Source organism: Bombina bombina, chromosome 2 (assembly GCF_027579735.1).
Source record: "Bombina bombina isolate aBomBom1 chromosome 2, aBomBom1.pri, whole genome shotgun sequence".
Classification (NCBI taxonomy): domain Eukaryota; kingdom Metazoa; phylum Chordata; class Amphibia; order Anura; family Bombinatoridae; genus Bombina; species Bombina bombina.
Window position 1 is genome coordinate 1,304,745,534 of NC_069500.1, and position 15,745 is coordinate 1,304,761,278.

At 39.6% G+C, this 15,745-nt stretch overlaps 1 protein-coding gene across 2 annotated transcripts in view; it reads left to right on the forward strand.

The window, feature by feature from the left end:
- Positions 1 to 15,745, forward strand: part of ZBTB49 (zinc finger and BTB domain containing 49) — a 207,681-nt gene that overhangs the window by 178,007 nt on the left and 13,929 nt on the right. For both annotated transcript variants that reach the window (XM_053704144.1, XM_053704145.1), the window contains 2 exons: positions 285 to 367; positions 8,016 to 8,177. In XM_053704144.1, the coding sequence (XP_053560119.1) occupies positions 285 to 367; positions 8,016 to 8,177 (245 nt within the window). The remainder of the gene's footprint in view (positions 1 to 284; positions 368 to 8,015; positions 8,178 to 15,745) is intronic.

Consider the following 15,745-nt stretch of genomic DNA (forward strand, 5'->3'; position numbering starts at 1 on the left):
CTCATAACAAAACAAGCTGTCGCTAAGATAATGTTACATAATTCTGTACTATGTGCAGAATTATGTAACATTATTTTTTACATTTACTGTCCCTTTAAGAGTTCATCATATATTTATATCTTGGTACTTTTTGCTTTTGGATCTTGCATTGTTTAATATCTTCACAAATGTAAATGGTTTAAATGCCTTTAAAGTTAAGAAGCCTTAAAGCATGCTACTGTTTTATATGATGCACAGTTTTGGATAAATATGTTTCATGACTTAAATGTTAATTTGTCTTTCAGATTTGCTGTCTCAGGCGATGTTCAACGTCATATTGTGATTCACACTGGGGAAAAGCCTCATTTATGTGATATATGTGGTAGAGGTAAGCTAGAATGTTAAATATTTCTAGAACACTGGCTATTCAAATACTGTGCTGCATTTATTAGGTCTATTGCTTCAATCTTAAAATCATGTGATTTAAAACGTCCTGTAAACGTGGCAAGATGGACCTTATTCTTTTAACTAGCTTGTGAGGCATTTATTTCGTTTGGGACTTGCTTGAAAAACAGCTTTAAAGAAGATAAATGCAAACCGTTTTTTAACATTTAATTTATTCATTTGTTGGGGGGGGGTTCTATGCATCTCACATCTGTATTCGTTTTAATTGCATTACTATGTGACTCAAAGGGAATAGAGCCTTTTAAAGGGCCATTATTACTTTTGGAGTTTAAAGGGATAGTCTAGTCAAAATTAAACTTTCATGATTCAGATAAAGCAAGCAATTTTAAGCAACTTTCTAATTTACTCCTATTATCAATTTTGCTTCATTTTCTTGCTATCTTTATTTGAATGTAACCTTAGGAGCCGGCCCATTTTTGGTTTAGTACCTGGGTAGCACTTTCTGATTGGTGGCTACATTTAGACACCAATCAGAAAGTTCTACCCAGGTGCTGAACCAAAAATGGGTCGGCTCCTATACTTACATTCATGCTTTTTCAAATACAGATACCAAGAGAACGAAGCAAAATTGATAATAGGAGTAATTTAGAAATTGCTTAAAATTGCATGCTCTATCTGAATCATGAAAGTTTAATTTTGACTAGACTATTCCTTTAATATTATTTCTTCTGTTATGTGCGATCAGTCCACGGGTCATCATTACTTCTGGGATATAACTCCTCCCCAACAGGAAATGCAAGAGGATTCACCCAGCAGAGCTGATATAGCTCCTCCCCTCTACGTCAGTCCCAGTCATTCTCTTGCACCCAACGACTAGATAGGATGTGTGAGAGGACTATGGTGATTATACTTAGTTTTTATGACTTCAATCAAAAGTTTGTTATTTTACAATAGCACCGGAGCGTGTTATTACTTCTCTGGCAGAGTTTGAAGAAGAATCTACCAGAGTTTTTTTTTACTATGATTTTAACCGGAGTAGTTAAGATCATATTGCTGTTCTCGACCATCTGAGGGAGGTAAAGGCTTCAGATCAGGGGACAGCGGGCAGATGAATCTGCATTGAGGTATGTAGCAGTTTTTATTTTCTGAATGGAATTGATGAAAAAATCCTGCTATACCGTTATAATGACATGTATGTATACACTTCAGTATTCTGGGAATGGTTTTTCACCGGAACTACTCTGTTAAAGGTCACTAATCCTTTTAATAAATATTGTCATGTTAAACGTTTTTGCTGGAATGTAGAATCGTTTACATTGCTGAGGTACTGAGTAAATAAATGTTTGGGCATTATTTTCCACTTGGCAGTTGTCTGTTTTAAATTGTGACAGTTTCGTTTCTCCTCACTGCTGTGTGTGAGAGGGAGGGGCCGTTTTTGGCGCTCTTTTGCTACGCATCAAAAAATTCCAGTCAGCTACTATTATATTTCCTGCATGATCCGGTTCACTGACAGATCTCAGGGGTCTTCAAACTTCTTTGAAGGGAGGTACATTCTCTCAGCAGAGCTGTGAGAATTTTTATTGACTGTGAATAAAAACGTTACTCTATAATTTTTTATATCAAATTTAGTTATTTACTAATGGGAACAAACCTTTGCTAAAAGTTGTGTTATTTTAAACTTGATGCTATAACTGTTTCAGTTCATTATCTCAACTGTCATTTAATCGTTTAAGTACCTCTTTGAGGCACAGTACGTTTTTGCTAAAAAAGATTATAACCAAGTTGCAAGTTATTGCTAGTGTGTTAAACATGTCTGACTCAGAGATTATCTGTGTCATTTGTTCCAATGCCAAGGTGGAGCCCAATAGAAATTTATGTACTAACTGTATTGATGCTACTTTAAATAAAAGTCAATCTGTACAATGTGAACAAATTTCACCAAACTGCGAGGGGAGAGTTATGCCGACTAACTCGCCTCACGCGGCAGTACCTGCATCTCCCGCCCGGGAGGTGAGTGATATTATGGCGCCTAATACATCTGGGCGGCCATTACAGATAACATTACATGATATGGCTACTGTTATGACTGAAGTTTTGTCTAAATTACCAGAACTAAGAGGCAAGCGTGATCACTCTGGGGTGAGAACAGAGTGCGCTGACAATACTAGGGCCATGTCTGATACTGCGTCACAGCTTGCAGAGCATGAGGACGGAGAGCTTCATTCTGTGGGTGACGGTTCTGATCCAAACAGATTGGATTCAGATATTTCAAATTTTAAATTTAAATTGGAGAACCTCCGTGCATTACTAGGGGAGGTCTTAGCAGCTCTCAATGATTGTAACACCGTTGCAATACCAGAGAAAATGTGTAGGTTGGATAAATACTTTGCGGTACCGGCGAGTACTGACGTTTTTCCTATACCTAAGAGATTAACTGAAATTGTTACTAAGGAGTGGGATAGACCCGGTGTGCCGTTCTCACCCCCTCCAATATTTAGAAAGATGTTTCCAATAGACGCCACTACTCGGGACTTATGGCAAACGGTCCCTAAGGTGGAGGGAGCAGTTTCTACTTTAGCTAAGCGTACCACTATCCCGGTGGAGGATAGCTGTGCTTTTTCAGATCCAATGGATAAAAAATTAGAGGGTTACCTTAAGAAAATGTTTGTTCAACAAGGTTTTATATTGCAACCCCTTGCATGTATCGCGCCGATTACGGCTGCGGCAGCATTTTGGATTGAGTCTCTGGAAGAGAACCTTAGTTCATCTTCGCTAGACGACATTATGGACAGGCTTAGAGTCCTTAAACTAGCCAATTCATTCATTTCGGAGGCCGTAGTACATTTAACCAAACTTACGGCTAAGAACTCTGGATTCGCCATACAGGCGCGTAGAGCACTGTGGCTAAAATCCTGGTCAGCTGATGTTACTTCTAAGTCTAAATTACTTAATATACCTTTCAAGGGGCAGTCTTTATTTGGGCCCGGGTTGAAAGAAATTATCGCTGACATTACAGGAGGTAAGGGCCACGCCCTACCTCAAGACAAAGCCAAAGCTAAGGCTAGACAGTCTAATTTTCGTCCCTTTCGGAATTTCAAACCTGGAGCAGCGTCAACCTCCGCTGCACCAAAACAGGAAGGAGCTGTTGCTCGTTACAGACAAGGCTGGAAACCTAACCAGTCCTGGAATAAGGGCAAACAGGCCAGGAAACCTGCTACTGCCCCAAAGACAGCATGAACCGAGAGCCCCCGATCCGGGACCGGATCTAGTGGGGGGCAGACTTTCTCTCTTCGCTCAGGCCTGGGCAAGAGATGTTCAGGATCCCTGGGCGCTGGAGATCATATCTCAGGGATACCTTCTAGACTTCAAATTATCTCCCCCAAAAGGGAGATTTCATCTGTCAAGGTTGTCAACAAACCAGATAAAGAAAGAAGCGTTTCTACGCTGTGTACAAGATCTGTTATTAATGGGAGTGATCCATCCAGTTCCGCGGTCGGAACAAGGACAAGGGTTCTACTCAAACCTGTTTGTGGTTCCCAAAAAAGAGGGAACTTTCAGGCCAATCTTAGATTTAAAGATTCTAAACAAATTCCTAAGAGTTCCATCGTTCAAAATGGAAACTATTCGGACAATCTTACCTATGATCCAAAAGGGTCAGTACATGACCACAGTGGATTTAAAAGATGCTTACCTTCACATACCGATTCACAAAGATCATCAACGGTATCTACGGTTTGCCTTCCTAGACAGGCACTACCAGTTTGTAGCTCTTCCATTCGGATTGGCTACGGCCCCAAGAATCTTCACAAAGGTTCTGGGCGCCCTTCTGGCGGTACTAAGACCGCGAGGGATTTCGGTAGCTCCGTACCTAGACGACATTCTAATACAAGCTTCAAGCTTTCAAACTGCCAAGTCTCATACAGAGTTAGTTCTGGCATTTCTAAGGTCGCATGGATGGAAAGTGAACGAAAAGAAAAGTTCTCTTTTTCCTCTCACAAGAGTTCCATTCTTGGGGACTCTTATAGATTCTGTAGAAATGAAGATTTACCTGACAGAAGACAGGTTAACAAGGCTTCAGGATGCATGCCGTGTCCTTCATTCCATTCAACACCCGTCAGTAGCTCAATGCATGGAGGTGATCGGCTTAATGGTAGCGGCAATGGACATAGTACCTTTTGCACGCCTACACCTCAGACCGCTGCAATTGTGCATGCTAAGTCAGTGGAATGGGGATTACTCAGATTTGTCCCCTACCCTGAATCTGAATCAAGAGACCAGAAATTCTCTTCTATGGTGGCTTTATCGGCCACACCTGTCCAGGGGGATGCCATTCAGCAGGCCAGACTGGACAATCGTAACAACAGACGCCAGCCTGCTAGGTTGGGGCGCTGTCTGGAATTCTCTGAAGACTCAGGGATTATGGAATCAGGAGGAGAGTCTCCTTCCAATAAACATTCTGGAATTGAGGGCAGTTCTCAATGCCCTTCTAGCTTGGCCCCAATTAACAACTCAGGGGTTCATCAGGTTTCAGTCGGACAATATCACGACTGTAGCTTACATCAACCATCAGGGAGGGACAAGAAGCTCCCTAGCAATGATGGAAGTATCAAAGATAATTCGCTGGGCAGAGTCTCACTCTTGCCACCTGTCAGCAATCCACATCCCGGGAGTGGAGAACTGGGAGGCGGATTTCTTGAGTCGCCAGACTTTTCATCCGGGAGAGTGGGAACTTCATCCGGAGATTTTTGCCCAAATACTTCGACGTTGGGGCAAACCAGAGATAGATCTCATGGCGTCTCGCCAGAACGCCAAACTTCCTCACTACGGGTCCAGATCCAGGGATCCGGAAGCGGTTCTGATAGATGCTTTGACAGCACCTTGGAACTTCGGGATGGCTTATGTGTTTCCACCCTTCCCGCTGCTTCCTCGATTGATTGCGAAAATCAAACAAGAGAGAGCATCTGTGATTCTAATAGCGCCTGCATGGCCACGCAGGACTTGGTATGCAGATCTAGTGGACATGTCATCCTGTCCACCTTGGTCTCTACCTCTGAGACAGGACCTTCTGATACAGGGTCCATTCAAACATCAAAATCTAACTTCTCTGAAGCTGACTGCTTGGAAATTGAACGCTTGATTTTATCAAAGCGTGGTTTTTCTGAGTCGGTTATTGATACCCTGATCCAGGCTAGGAAGCCTGTTACTAGAAAGATTTACCATAAAATATGGCGCAAATACCTATACTGGTGCGAATCCAAACGTTACTCCTGGAGTAAGGTTAGGATCCCTAGGATATTGTCTTTTCTACAAGAAGGTTTAGAAAAGGGTTTATCGGCTAGTTCATTAAAGGGACAGATTTCAGCTCTGTCCATCTTGTTACACAGGCGTCTGTCAGAAAATCCAGACGTCCAGGCTTTTTGTCAAGCTTTAGCTAGGATCAAGCCTGTGTTTAAAGCCGTTGCTCCGCCATGGAGTTTAAACTTAGTTCTTAACGTTTTACAAGGTGTTCCATTTGAACCCCTTCATTCCATTGATATAAAATTGTTATCTTGGAAAGTTCTGTTTTTAATGGCTATTTCCTCGGCTCGAAGAGTCTCTGAGTTATCAGCATTACATTGTGATTCTCCTTATCTGATTTTTCACTCAGATAAAGTAGTTCTGCGTACTAAACCTGGGTTCTTACCTAAGGTAGTTACTAACAGGAATATCAATCAAGAGATTGTTGTTCCATCCTTGTGTCCAATTCCTTCTTCAAAGAAGGAACGTCTTCTACACAATCTGGATGTAGTTCGTGCCCTCAAGTTCTACTTGCAGGCAACTAAAGATTTTCGCCAAACTTCTTCCCTGTTTGTCGTTTATTCTGGACAGAGGAGAGGTCAAAAAGCTTCTGCTACCTCTCTCTCTTTCTGGCTTCGTAGCATAATACGTTTAGCCTATGAGACTGCTGGACAGCAGCCTCCTGAAAGAATTACAGCTCACTCCACTAGAGCTGTGGCTTCCACTTGGGCCTTTAAGAATGAGGCCTCTGTTGAACAGATTTGCAAGGCTGCAACTTGGTCTTCGCTTCATACTTTTTCCAAATTTTACAAATTTGACACTTTTGCTTCTTCGGAGGCTATTTTTGGGAGAAAGGTTCTTCAGGCAGTGGTTCCTTCCGTATAATGAGCCTGCCTATCCCTCCCGTCATCCGTGTACTTTTGCTTTGGTATTGGTATCCCAGAAGTAATGATGACCCGTGGACTGATCGCACATAACAGAAGAAAACATAATTTATGCTTACCTGATAAATTCCTTTCTTCTGTTGTGCGATCAGTCCACGGCCCGCCCTGTTTTTTAAGGCAGGTAAATATTTTTTAAATTATACTCCAGTCACCACTTCACCCTTGGTTACTCCTTTCTCGTTGATTCTTGGTCGAATGACTGGGACTGACGTAGAGGGGAGGAGCTATATCAGCTCTGCTGGGTGAATCCTCTTGCATTTCCTGTTGGGGAGGAGTTATATCCCAGAAGTAATGATGACCCGTGGACTGATCGCACAACAGAAGAAAGGAATTTATCAGGTAAGCATAAATTATGTTTTGTAATACCTCATTATCTTATCTAATTATTTATTTACACACATCATATTTATTAGTATTTACTCAAAGGCCAATACTTAGAGAGAAAATAGAAAATAATTTTTTTAGTACCTCTCTTTCACAGCCCCCCCCCAAATAAAAATCTATTTCAAATGAGAAAATAAAGATGAAGAAGCTATTTGTAAACAAATTCTCTCAAGTAGGTAAAATGGATAACTGTGAACACATTAAAGGGGATAAAACGTGTTTAATTACATTTAGTAAAAACATTTTTGCATTATACACTCATTTATTTTGTCTCTCTTTCTTGTTATTTAAATCTGATAATTATGGGCATTCGGTTTTCTTCAAGTAATTAAGGCCATTATTGTATTCTACACATGTGTTTGCTCGCTCTAGTAACTTCTTTATACCTGTATCTAATTGGCCTCTTTAGAGGGGATATGACAAGGAAAACCTAGGTTGTAAAATGGCAGCACTGTTACATTATGGAGACTGAAATATACATAATATTTAAACAAATAATATAGTTTTAAAACTTGAATCTGTACATTCTTCTCAGGCTAATCTTTGCTTTTGAATACATTATTATATCTAGTATTAATGTCTCTTACATTACAAGATTTTTCTGCCGTCTTACAATACATTTTCATATTGAGTGAGTTTGAATATGTTTTGAATGCATTAAAATATTGTTACTTGCAATTGTTTTAGTAGCCAAACTCCACACCCACCTTTTATTTTTGGAGGCACCGTTCTGGAAATGTTTGTTGAGTAAAAGCAAGCCACGGACATTATCTTAGCAAAATCACAATGTGTCTGCAGTTCCTGATAATCTCTCCTGAAGCCAGTAAGGAACAGATATGTGGCAGTGTTAGCCTTGTGAAGTCTACTGTGTGCTTTTCCAGTTTTCAGAATAGGAAAAAAAATGGCATAACTTACATGCAAAATAGGTAATACATGTTTACTGTTCCTTTAAGATAATAGCAGTGAAATTGTAAAAATACTTTCTGATGGTTTCCTTATGCTGTATGCTTTTCTTTGTGTGACCAGGCTTTAGCAATGTCAGCAATTTAAAGGAACATGAAAAGACTCATGCAGCAGATAAACTATACACCTGTGATGAATGTGGGAAATCATTCAATATGCATAGAAAACTGATAAAGCACAGAATTAGACATACTGGTGAGAGGCCGTACAGCTGTTTAACATGTGGTGAGTATAGATATTATACAGTAAAGCAAGTTCATTATTTGATGTACAAGACTTTATAATTATCCAGTATTACTAAGAAAAACTGCTCATTTCAAAATCTATATTAGTTAGTTGTTCTGCTTAGTAAGATTCAGCAGCATTATTAAACATTATTATATATTGAAATACGTTTCTTTTACATTTTTAAACAATGTCCAGTATTCTCTACAGACCTTTTCCTGCCAGCCAGTATAATGAAGTAGCATTTCTGTTATTTATAAATGTTACTTAAAGTGAAGGTAAACGTTGATGAATGAAAGCCCGTTTTTAAAAAATACTATTAAAAACATTCATCAAATGTTTAGAAAGCAGCCGTTTTGATTAACCCCTTAACGACCAAGGACGTACGCCACACGTCCTCAAAAAAAATACAGTTAATGACCGAGGACGTGTGGCGTACGTCCTTGGTCTGGAAAGCAGCTGGAAGCGATCCTGCTCGCTTCCAGCTGCTTTCCGGTTATTGCAGTGATGCCTCGATATGGAGGCATCCTGCAATAACCCCCCTTGGCCATCCGATGCAGAGAGAGCCACTCTGTGGCCCTCTCTGCACCGGACATCGATGGCCGGTATCGTTGGTGGGTGGGAGCTTACGTGGGAGGCGGGTGGGCGGCCATCGATGCTCTGTATGGAGTGGAGGGGGCGGGACCCACGGGGGCGCGCACGGGGGTTGGTGGGTGGGTGGGCGCGTGCACGGGGCGGGAGCGGGTGGGAACCGCTACACTACAGAAAAACATAAAGTTAAAAGTATAAAAAAATAAGAAAGTTTAAATATTAAAAATATAATAATAGGGATCTGGAAGGGGTTGGGGGTTGGTCTTGGTGCGGGGGGAAAGCTACACTACAGAAAAGGGCTTTTTTTTTTTTTTTTTTAAAAAAAGGCAAATTTTTTGCAAAACTGGGTACTGGCAGACAGCTGCCAGTACCCAAGATGGCGCTCATTAAGGCAGAGGGGAAGGGTTAGAGAGCTGTTAGGTGGGGGATCAGTGAGGTTGGGGTCTAAGGGGGGATCATACACATCAGCATATGTAAATATGCTTTTTTTTTTTTTTTTTTTTAAAGGGCCAAATACCTTTTATTTTAGTACTGGCAGAGTTTCTGCCAGTACTTAAGATGGCGGGGACAATTGTGGGGTGGGGGAGGGAAGAGAGCTGTTTGGGAGGGATCAGGGGGTCTGATGTTTCAGGTGGGAGGCTGAGCTCTACACTAAATATAAAATTAACCCTGCAAGCTCCCTACAAGCTACATAATTAACCCCTTCACTGCTAGCCATAATACACGTGTGATGCGCAGCGGCATTTAGAGGCCTTCTAATTACCAAAAAGCAATGCCAAAGCCATATATGTCTGCTATATATGAACAAAGGGGATCCCAGAGAAGCATTTACAACCATTTGTGCCATAATTGCACAAGCTTTTTGTAAATAATTTCAGTGAGAAACCTAAAATTGAGAAAAATTTAACTTTTTTTTTAATTTGATCGCATTTGGCGGTGAAATGGTGGCATAAAATATACCAAAATTGGCCTAGATCAATACTTGGGGTTGTCTACTACACTACACTAAAGCTAAAACTATCCCAAAAAGCTCCCTACATGCTCCCTAATTAACCCCTTCACTGCTGGGCATAATACACGTGTGATGCGCAGTGGCATTTAGCGGCCTTCTAATTACCAAAAAGCAACGCCAAAGTTATATATGTCTGCTATTTCTGAACAAAGGGGTTCCCAGATAAGAATTTACAACAATTTATGCCATAATTGCACAAGCTGTTTGTAAATAATTTAAGTTAGAAACCAAAAGTTTGTGAAAAAATTTGTGAAAAGTGAACGATTTTTTGTATTTGATTGCATTTGGCGGTGAAATGGTGGCATGAAATATACCAAAATGGGCCTAGATCAATACTTTGGGTTGTCTACTAAAAAAAAATATATACATGTCAATGGATATTCAGAGATTCCTGAAAGATATTAGTGTTCTAATGTAACTAGCGCTAATTTTGAAAAGAAATGGTTTGGAAATAGCAAAGTGCTACTTGTATTTATGGCCCTATAGTTTACAAAAAAAGCAAAGAACATGTAAACATTGGGTATTTCTAAATTCAGGACAAAATTTAGAAACTATTTAGCATGGGTGTTTTTTTGTGGTTGTAGATGTGTAACAGATTTTGGGGGTCAAAGTTAGAAAAAGTGTGTTTTTTTTCCATTTTTTCCTCATATTTTATAATTTTTTTAATAGTAAATTATAAGATATGATGAAAATAATGGTATCTTTAGAAAGTCCATTTAATGGCGAGAAAAACGGTATATAATATGTGTGGGTACAGTAAATGAGTAAGAGGAAAATTACAGCTAAACACAAACACCTCAAAAATGTAAAAATAGCCTTGGTCCCAAACGGACAGAAAATGGAAAAGTGCTGTGGTCATTAAGGGGTTAAAAAACTTAACTTTGTTTTTTTGACAGCCAGAGCAGCTTCCCCCACCCGGAGCTCCTCTCTTCACACGTCCTCAATGACTAATCCAGCTTCCTCCAATCACGGCATGGCCTCAGGCAATGACTACCCTGAGGGGAAAGCCGTGATTGGAGGAAGCTGGATTAGTCATTGCTGACATGTGGAGAGGTAAGTTTTTAATCAAAATGGCTGCTTTCTAAACTTTGATGAATGAAAGTGCCCCTGTTTTTAATAGTATTTTTAAAAAACGGACTTTCATTCAACAAAGTTTACCTTCACTTTAAGTTTTCCAAAGCGCTAATTCATTGCATAACGTAACATCAACTTTGTACAATAAACATAAAAAAAAGGATATATATTAGCTAATTTTAGCTTAATATTGGAATAAATTAGAATCTATAAAATCAGCCGGGTGGTATGGCCCATGAAATAGTTCCTGAGGAGAACACTGATGTCTTTATTTTGTATGATCTACTGCTGCTTTTTCAGTATTAAAGGGACATGAAACCCACATTTTTTCTTTCATGATTTAGATAGAGCAGGCAATATTAAACAACTTTCAAATGTAATTATGTTATCTAATTTGCTTCATTCTATTGTTAGCCTCTGTTGAAACTCATATCTAGATAGGCTCAGTAGCTGCTTATTGGTGGCTTCACATAGATGCCTTGTGTGATTGGCTCACCCTGTGCATTGCTGTTTCTTCAACAAAGGATATATGAATAATGAAGCAAATTAAATAATAGAAGTAAATTGGAAAGTTGTTTAAAATTGTATTCTCTATCTAACTCATCAGATAATTTTTTTGGGTACGACCGACGACGTGCAGGGTACGTCCTCCAAAAAATTACACTTAATGACTGAGGACGTACCCTGCACGTCGTCGGTCTTGGAAAGCGGTGGAAGCGATCCTGATCACTTCCAGCCGCTTTCCGGTTATTAAGATACCTTTTATTTTAGTACTGGCAGACTTTCTGCCAGTACTTAAGATGGCGGGGAAAATTGTGGGGTAGGGGAGGGAAGAGAGCTGTTTGGGAGGGATCAGGGGGTGTGATGTGTCAGGTGGGAGGCTGATCTCTACACTAAAGCTAAAATTAACCCTGCAAGCTCCCTACAAGCTACCTAATTACCCCCTTCACTGCTAGACATAATACACGTGTGATGCGCAGCAGCATTTAGCTGTCTTCTAATTACCAAAAAGCAACGCCAAAGCCATATATGTCTGCTATTTCTGAACAAAGGGGATCCCAGAGAAGCATTTACAACCATTTGTGCCATAATTGTGAAACATTTTACATTTTTTTTCAATTTGTTTGCATTTGGCGGTGAAATGGTGGCATGAAATATACCAAAATGGGCCTAGATCAATACTTGGGGTTGTCTACTACACTACACTAAAGCTAAAATTAACCCTAGAATCTCCCTGCATGCTACCTAATTAACCCTTTCACTGCTGGGCATAAAACACGTGTGGTGCACAGTGGCATTTAGCAGCCTTCTAATTACCAAAAAACAACGCCAAAGCCATAAATGTCTGCTATTTCTGAACAAAGGGGATCCCAGAGAAGCATTTACAACCATTTATGCCATAATTGCTCAAGTTGTTTGTAAATAATTTAAGTGAGAAAAACCTAAAGTTTGTGAGAAAATTTGTGAAAAAGTGAACCTTTTTTTTTTTTATTTGATCGCATTTGGCGGTGAAATGGTGGCATGAAATATACCAAAATGGGCCTAGATCAATACTTTGGGTTGTCTTCTAAAAAAAATATATACATGTCAAAGGATATTCAGGGATTCCTGAAAGATATCAGTGTTACAATGTAACTAGCGCTAATTAAAAAAAAAATGGTTTGGAAATAGCAAAGTCCTACTTGTATTTATTGCTCTATAACTTCCAAAAAAGCAAAGAACATGTAAACATTGGGTATTTCTAAACTCAGGACAAAATTTACAAACTATTTAGCATGGGGTTTTTTTGGTGGTTGTAGATGTGTAACAGATTTTGGGGGGTCAAAGTTAGAAAAAGTGTGTTTTATTCCATTTTTTCATCATATTTTATAATTATTTATAGTAAATTATAAGATATGATGAAAATAGTGGTATCTTTAGAAAGTCCATTTAATGGCGAGAAAAACGGTATATAATATGTGTGGGTACAGTAAATGAGTAAGAGGGAAATTACAGCTAAACACAAACAGCGTAAAAATGTAAATATAGCCTTGGTCCCAAACGGACATGCTGTGGTCATTAAGGGGTTAAGTTAGGTTCTTTAGGGGTTGAATAAAGCACTAATAGTGTGCAGTTAAAAATATACCTTTTAAATAATATGCAGCAGTTTAAGGATACATCTTATTATGCTTATTAAGCTACAAATAACCATTGCTTTCAGTTACTTTTATTGGTGGAATATATATGTAACAAATGCACAAGAACAGTGAAACTAGTGTAATATTCTGTAACAAGAGCAGCTTAATGTATATCTCCTTTCGTGCATCACATAGATCAGTAGTTTATGGAGAAGTGATCTACCATGTAGCATTTGCTAAATGAGACGTAATGGTCCATTTATCAAAGGCCTGGCTGAAATCTGCATCCCTGTCCGCCCCCAGCATCTGATGGCCACTGCTTATTAACTATCGGCTGCAGGCTCACTCATGCGGTCCAACGCTGCATTTGCAGCTTCTTAACTGGAGCCCATAATGTGCATTATGAACAAAAAGAAAATGTTTGAAAGGAGACCCAGTCTCACTAACCGGCTTTTTGGAAAAATATTTTTATGCAAGAGCCGAAATTGTGCATTTTTATAATAGATTATGGATCCATATGGGTATGAGTACAGGGTAGATGCAGTTACTAAGAGTGATTTAATATAAATTAAGGTTATTCTTAGAAAACAGCTTTTGTAAATGTATTGTGTCATATGGGAGTACTTCCATTTATACATGTTGAACATCAAAGCTAAATATTATTTCTGTGTGTTTTTGTACATTTTATATTCTTTTAAAACAATTAAACATGTAAACCGTATATGTTATTTATTTCCAGCATGCGTTTTACTGGCGTGCTTAGTCTGTTCATTAAAATTATTGAATCAAAGATAATGTGGAAGGCTTCAAACCACTTTGTATTTAAAGGGCCATACAGTAGAATTTCATAATCAACAAATGCATAACAAAAATGCAATACAAAAGCTCTTAATCTGAATTTCAAATGAATGTTGGATTTTTCTCTTGCAAGATGTATCGAGTCCACGGATTCATCCATACTTGTGGGATATTCTCCTTCCTAACAGGAAGTGGCAAAGAGAGCACCCACAGCAGAGCTGTCTATGTAGCTCCTCCCTTAGCTCCACCCCCCCAGTCATTCTCTTTGCCTGCTTAACTGCTAGGAAGGGTAAAGTGAGTGTGGTGACAAAAATGTTAGTTTTTATTTTCTCAAGCAAAAGATTGTTATTTTAAATGGTACCGGTGTGTACTATTCACTCTCTGGCAGAAAAGGGATGAAGATTTCTGCAAGGAGGATGATGATCTTAGCACTTTGTAACTAAGATCCACTGCTGTTCCCACAGAGGCTGAGGAGTACAGGAAAACTTCAGTTGGGGGAACGGTTTGTATGCTAAGCTGCATTGAGGTATGTTCAGTCAATTTTTTTCTAGACAGACTGTGATAGTTCTAGAAAAGGCTGACAATATCCCCATGAGGGAAGGGTAAGCTGTATTCAGACACTTAATAGAGAATTCCAGCTTACATTAAGGGCTCATTTTTTACTGGTAGCACTTATGGGAAAAACGTTTTTTCTGTTGAATACTTAACGTTTTTTGAGGGACTTTAAGGGGTCTTTGTGGCTTATATAAGGGTTATTAACCCACATGGCTAGTTTAGAAACACTTTGGTGTGTTTCTTTTAGGCCCCACTAACATCGAGTGAGGTGGGAGGGGCCTATTTTCGCGCCTCAGTTGCGTAGTTTCTTTTACTCTGAAGACATCCAGCTGCTTCTCCAGAGGGTCCTGCTGTGTTTGAGGGCCTAAAAGAAGTTTTTCCCCCACAAATCTATCCTAAAGGGCAGGTAGGCGCCACAGCAGAGCTGTGACAAGGTGCTGAACGTTTTTATACCGGTTTTTGACGTTTTGTCAATCCGGTTTTTACATTAAGGGGTTAATCGTTTATTTGGCTGGCTGTGCAAACTTACTAAAGTTTACTGCTTTTTTACACTGTTTTACAGAGTTTGTGCATCTTTTTTTTCTCTTAAAGGCACAGTACCGTTTTTTTCTAAGTATTATTTACTTTGAATAAAGTGTTTTCCAAGCTTGCTTGTTTCATTACTAGCCTGTTTAACATGTCTGACACCAAGGAAAATCCTTGTTCAATGTGTTTAGAAGCCATTGTGGAACCCCTTCTTAGAATGTGTCCCACTTGCACTGATATGTCTTTAAATTATAAGAGCATATTATAGCACTTAAAAATATAGCAATAGATGATTCTCAGACAGAAGGAATTGAGGGTTTGCCATCTAGCTCTCCCCAAGTGTCACAACCAGTAACGCCCGCACAAGTGACGCCAAGTACCTCTAGTGCGTCGACTTCATTTACTTTACAAGACATGGCTACAGTTATGAATACAACCCTCAGCGGTTTTATCCAAACTGCCTGGTTTACAAGGAAAGCGTGGCAGCTCTTGGTTAAGAACAACTGCTGAGCCTTCTGACGCTTTAGTAGCCGTATCCGATATACCCTCACAATGTTCTGAAGTAGGGGTGAGGGATTTGCTATCTGAGAGAGAGATTTCTGATTCAGGAAAGACGCTCCCTCAGACAGATTCTGATATGACGGCCTTCAAATTTAAGCTTGAACACCTCCGCTTGTTGCTCAGGGAGGTATTAGCGACTCTGGATGATTGTGACCCTATAGTGGTCCCAGAGAAATTGTGTAAAATGGACAAATACTTAGAGGTTCCTGTTTACACTGATGTTTTTCCAGTCCCTAAGAGGATTGTGAATATTGTTACTAAGGTGTGGGATAGACCAGGTATACCGTTCGATCCCCCTCCTGTATTTAAGAAAATGTTTCCCCATATCTGACACC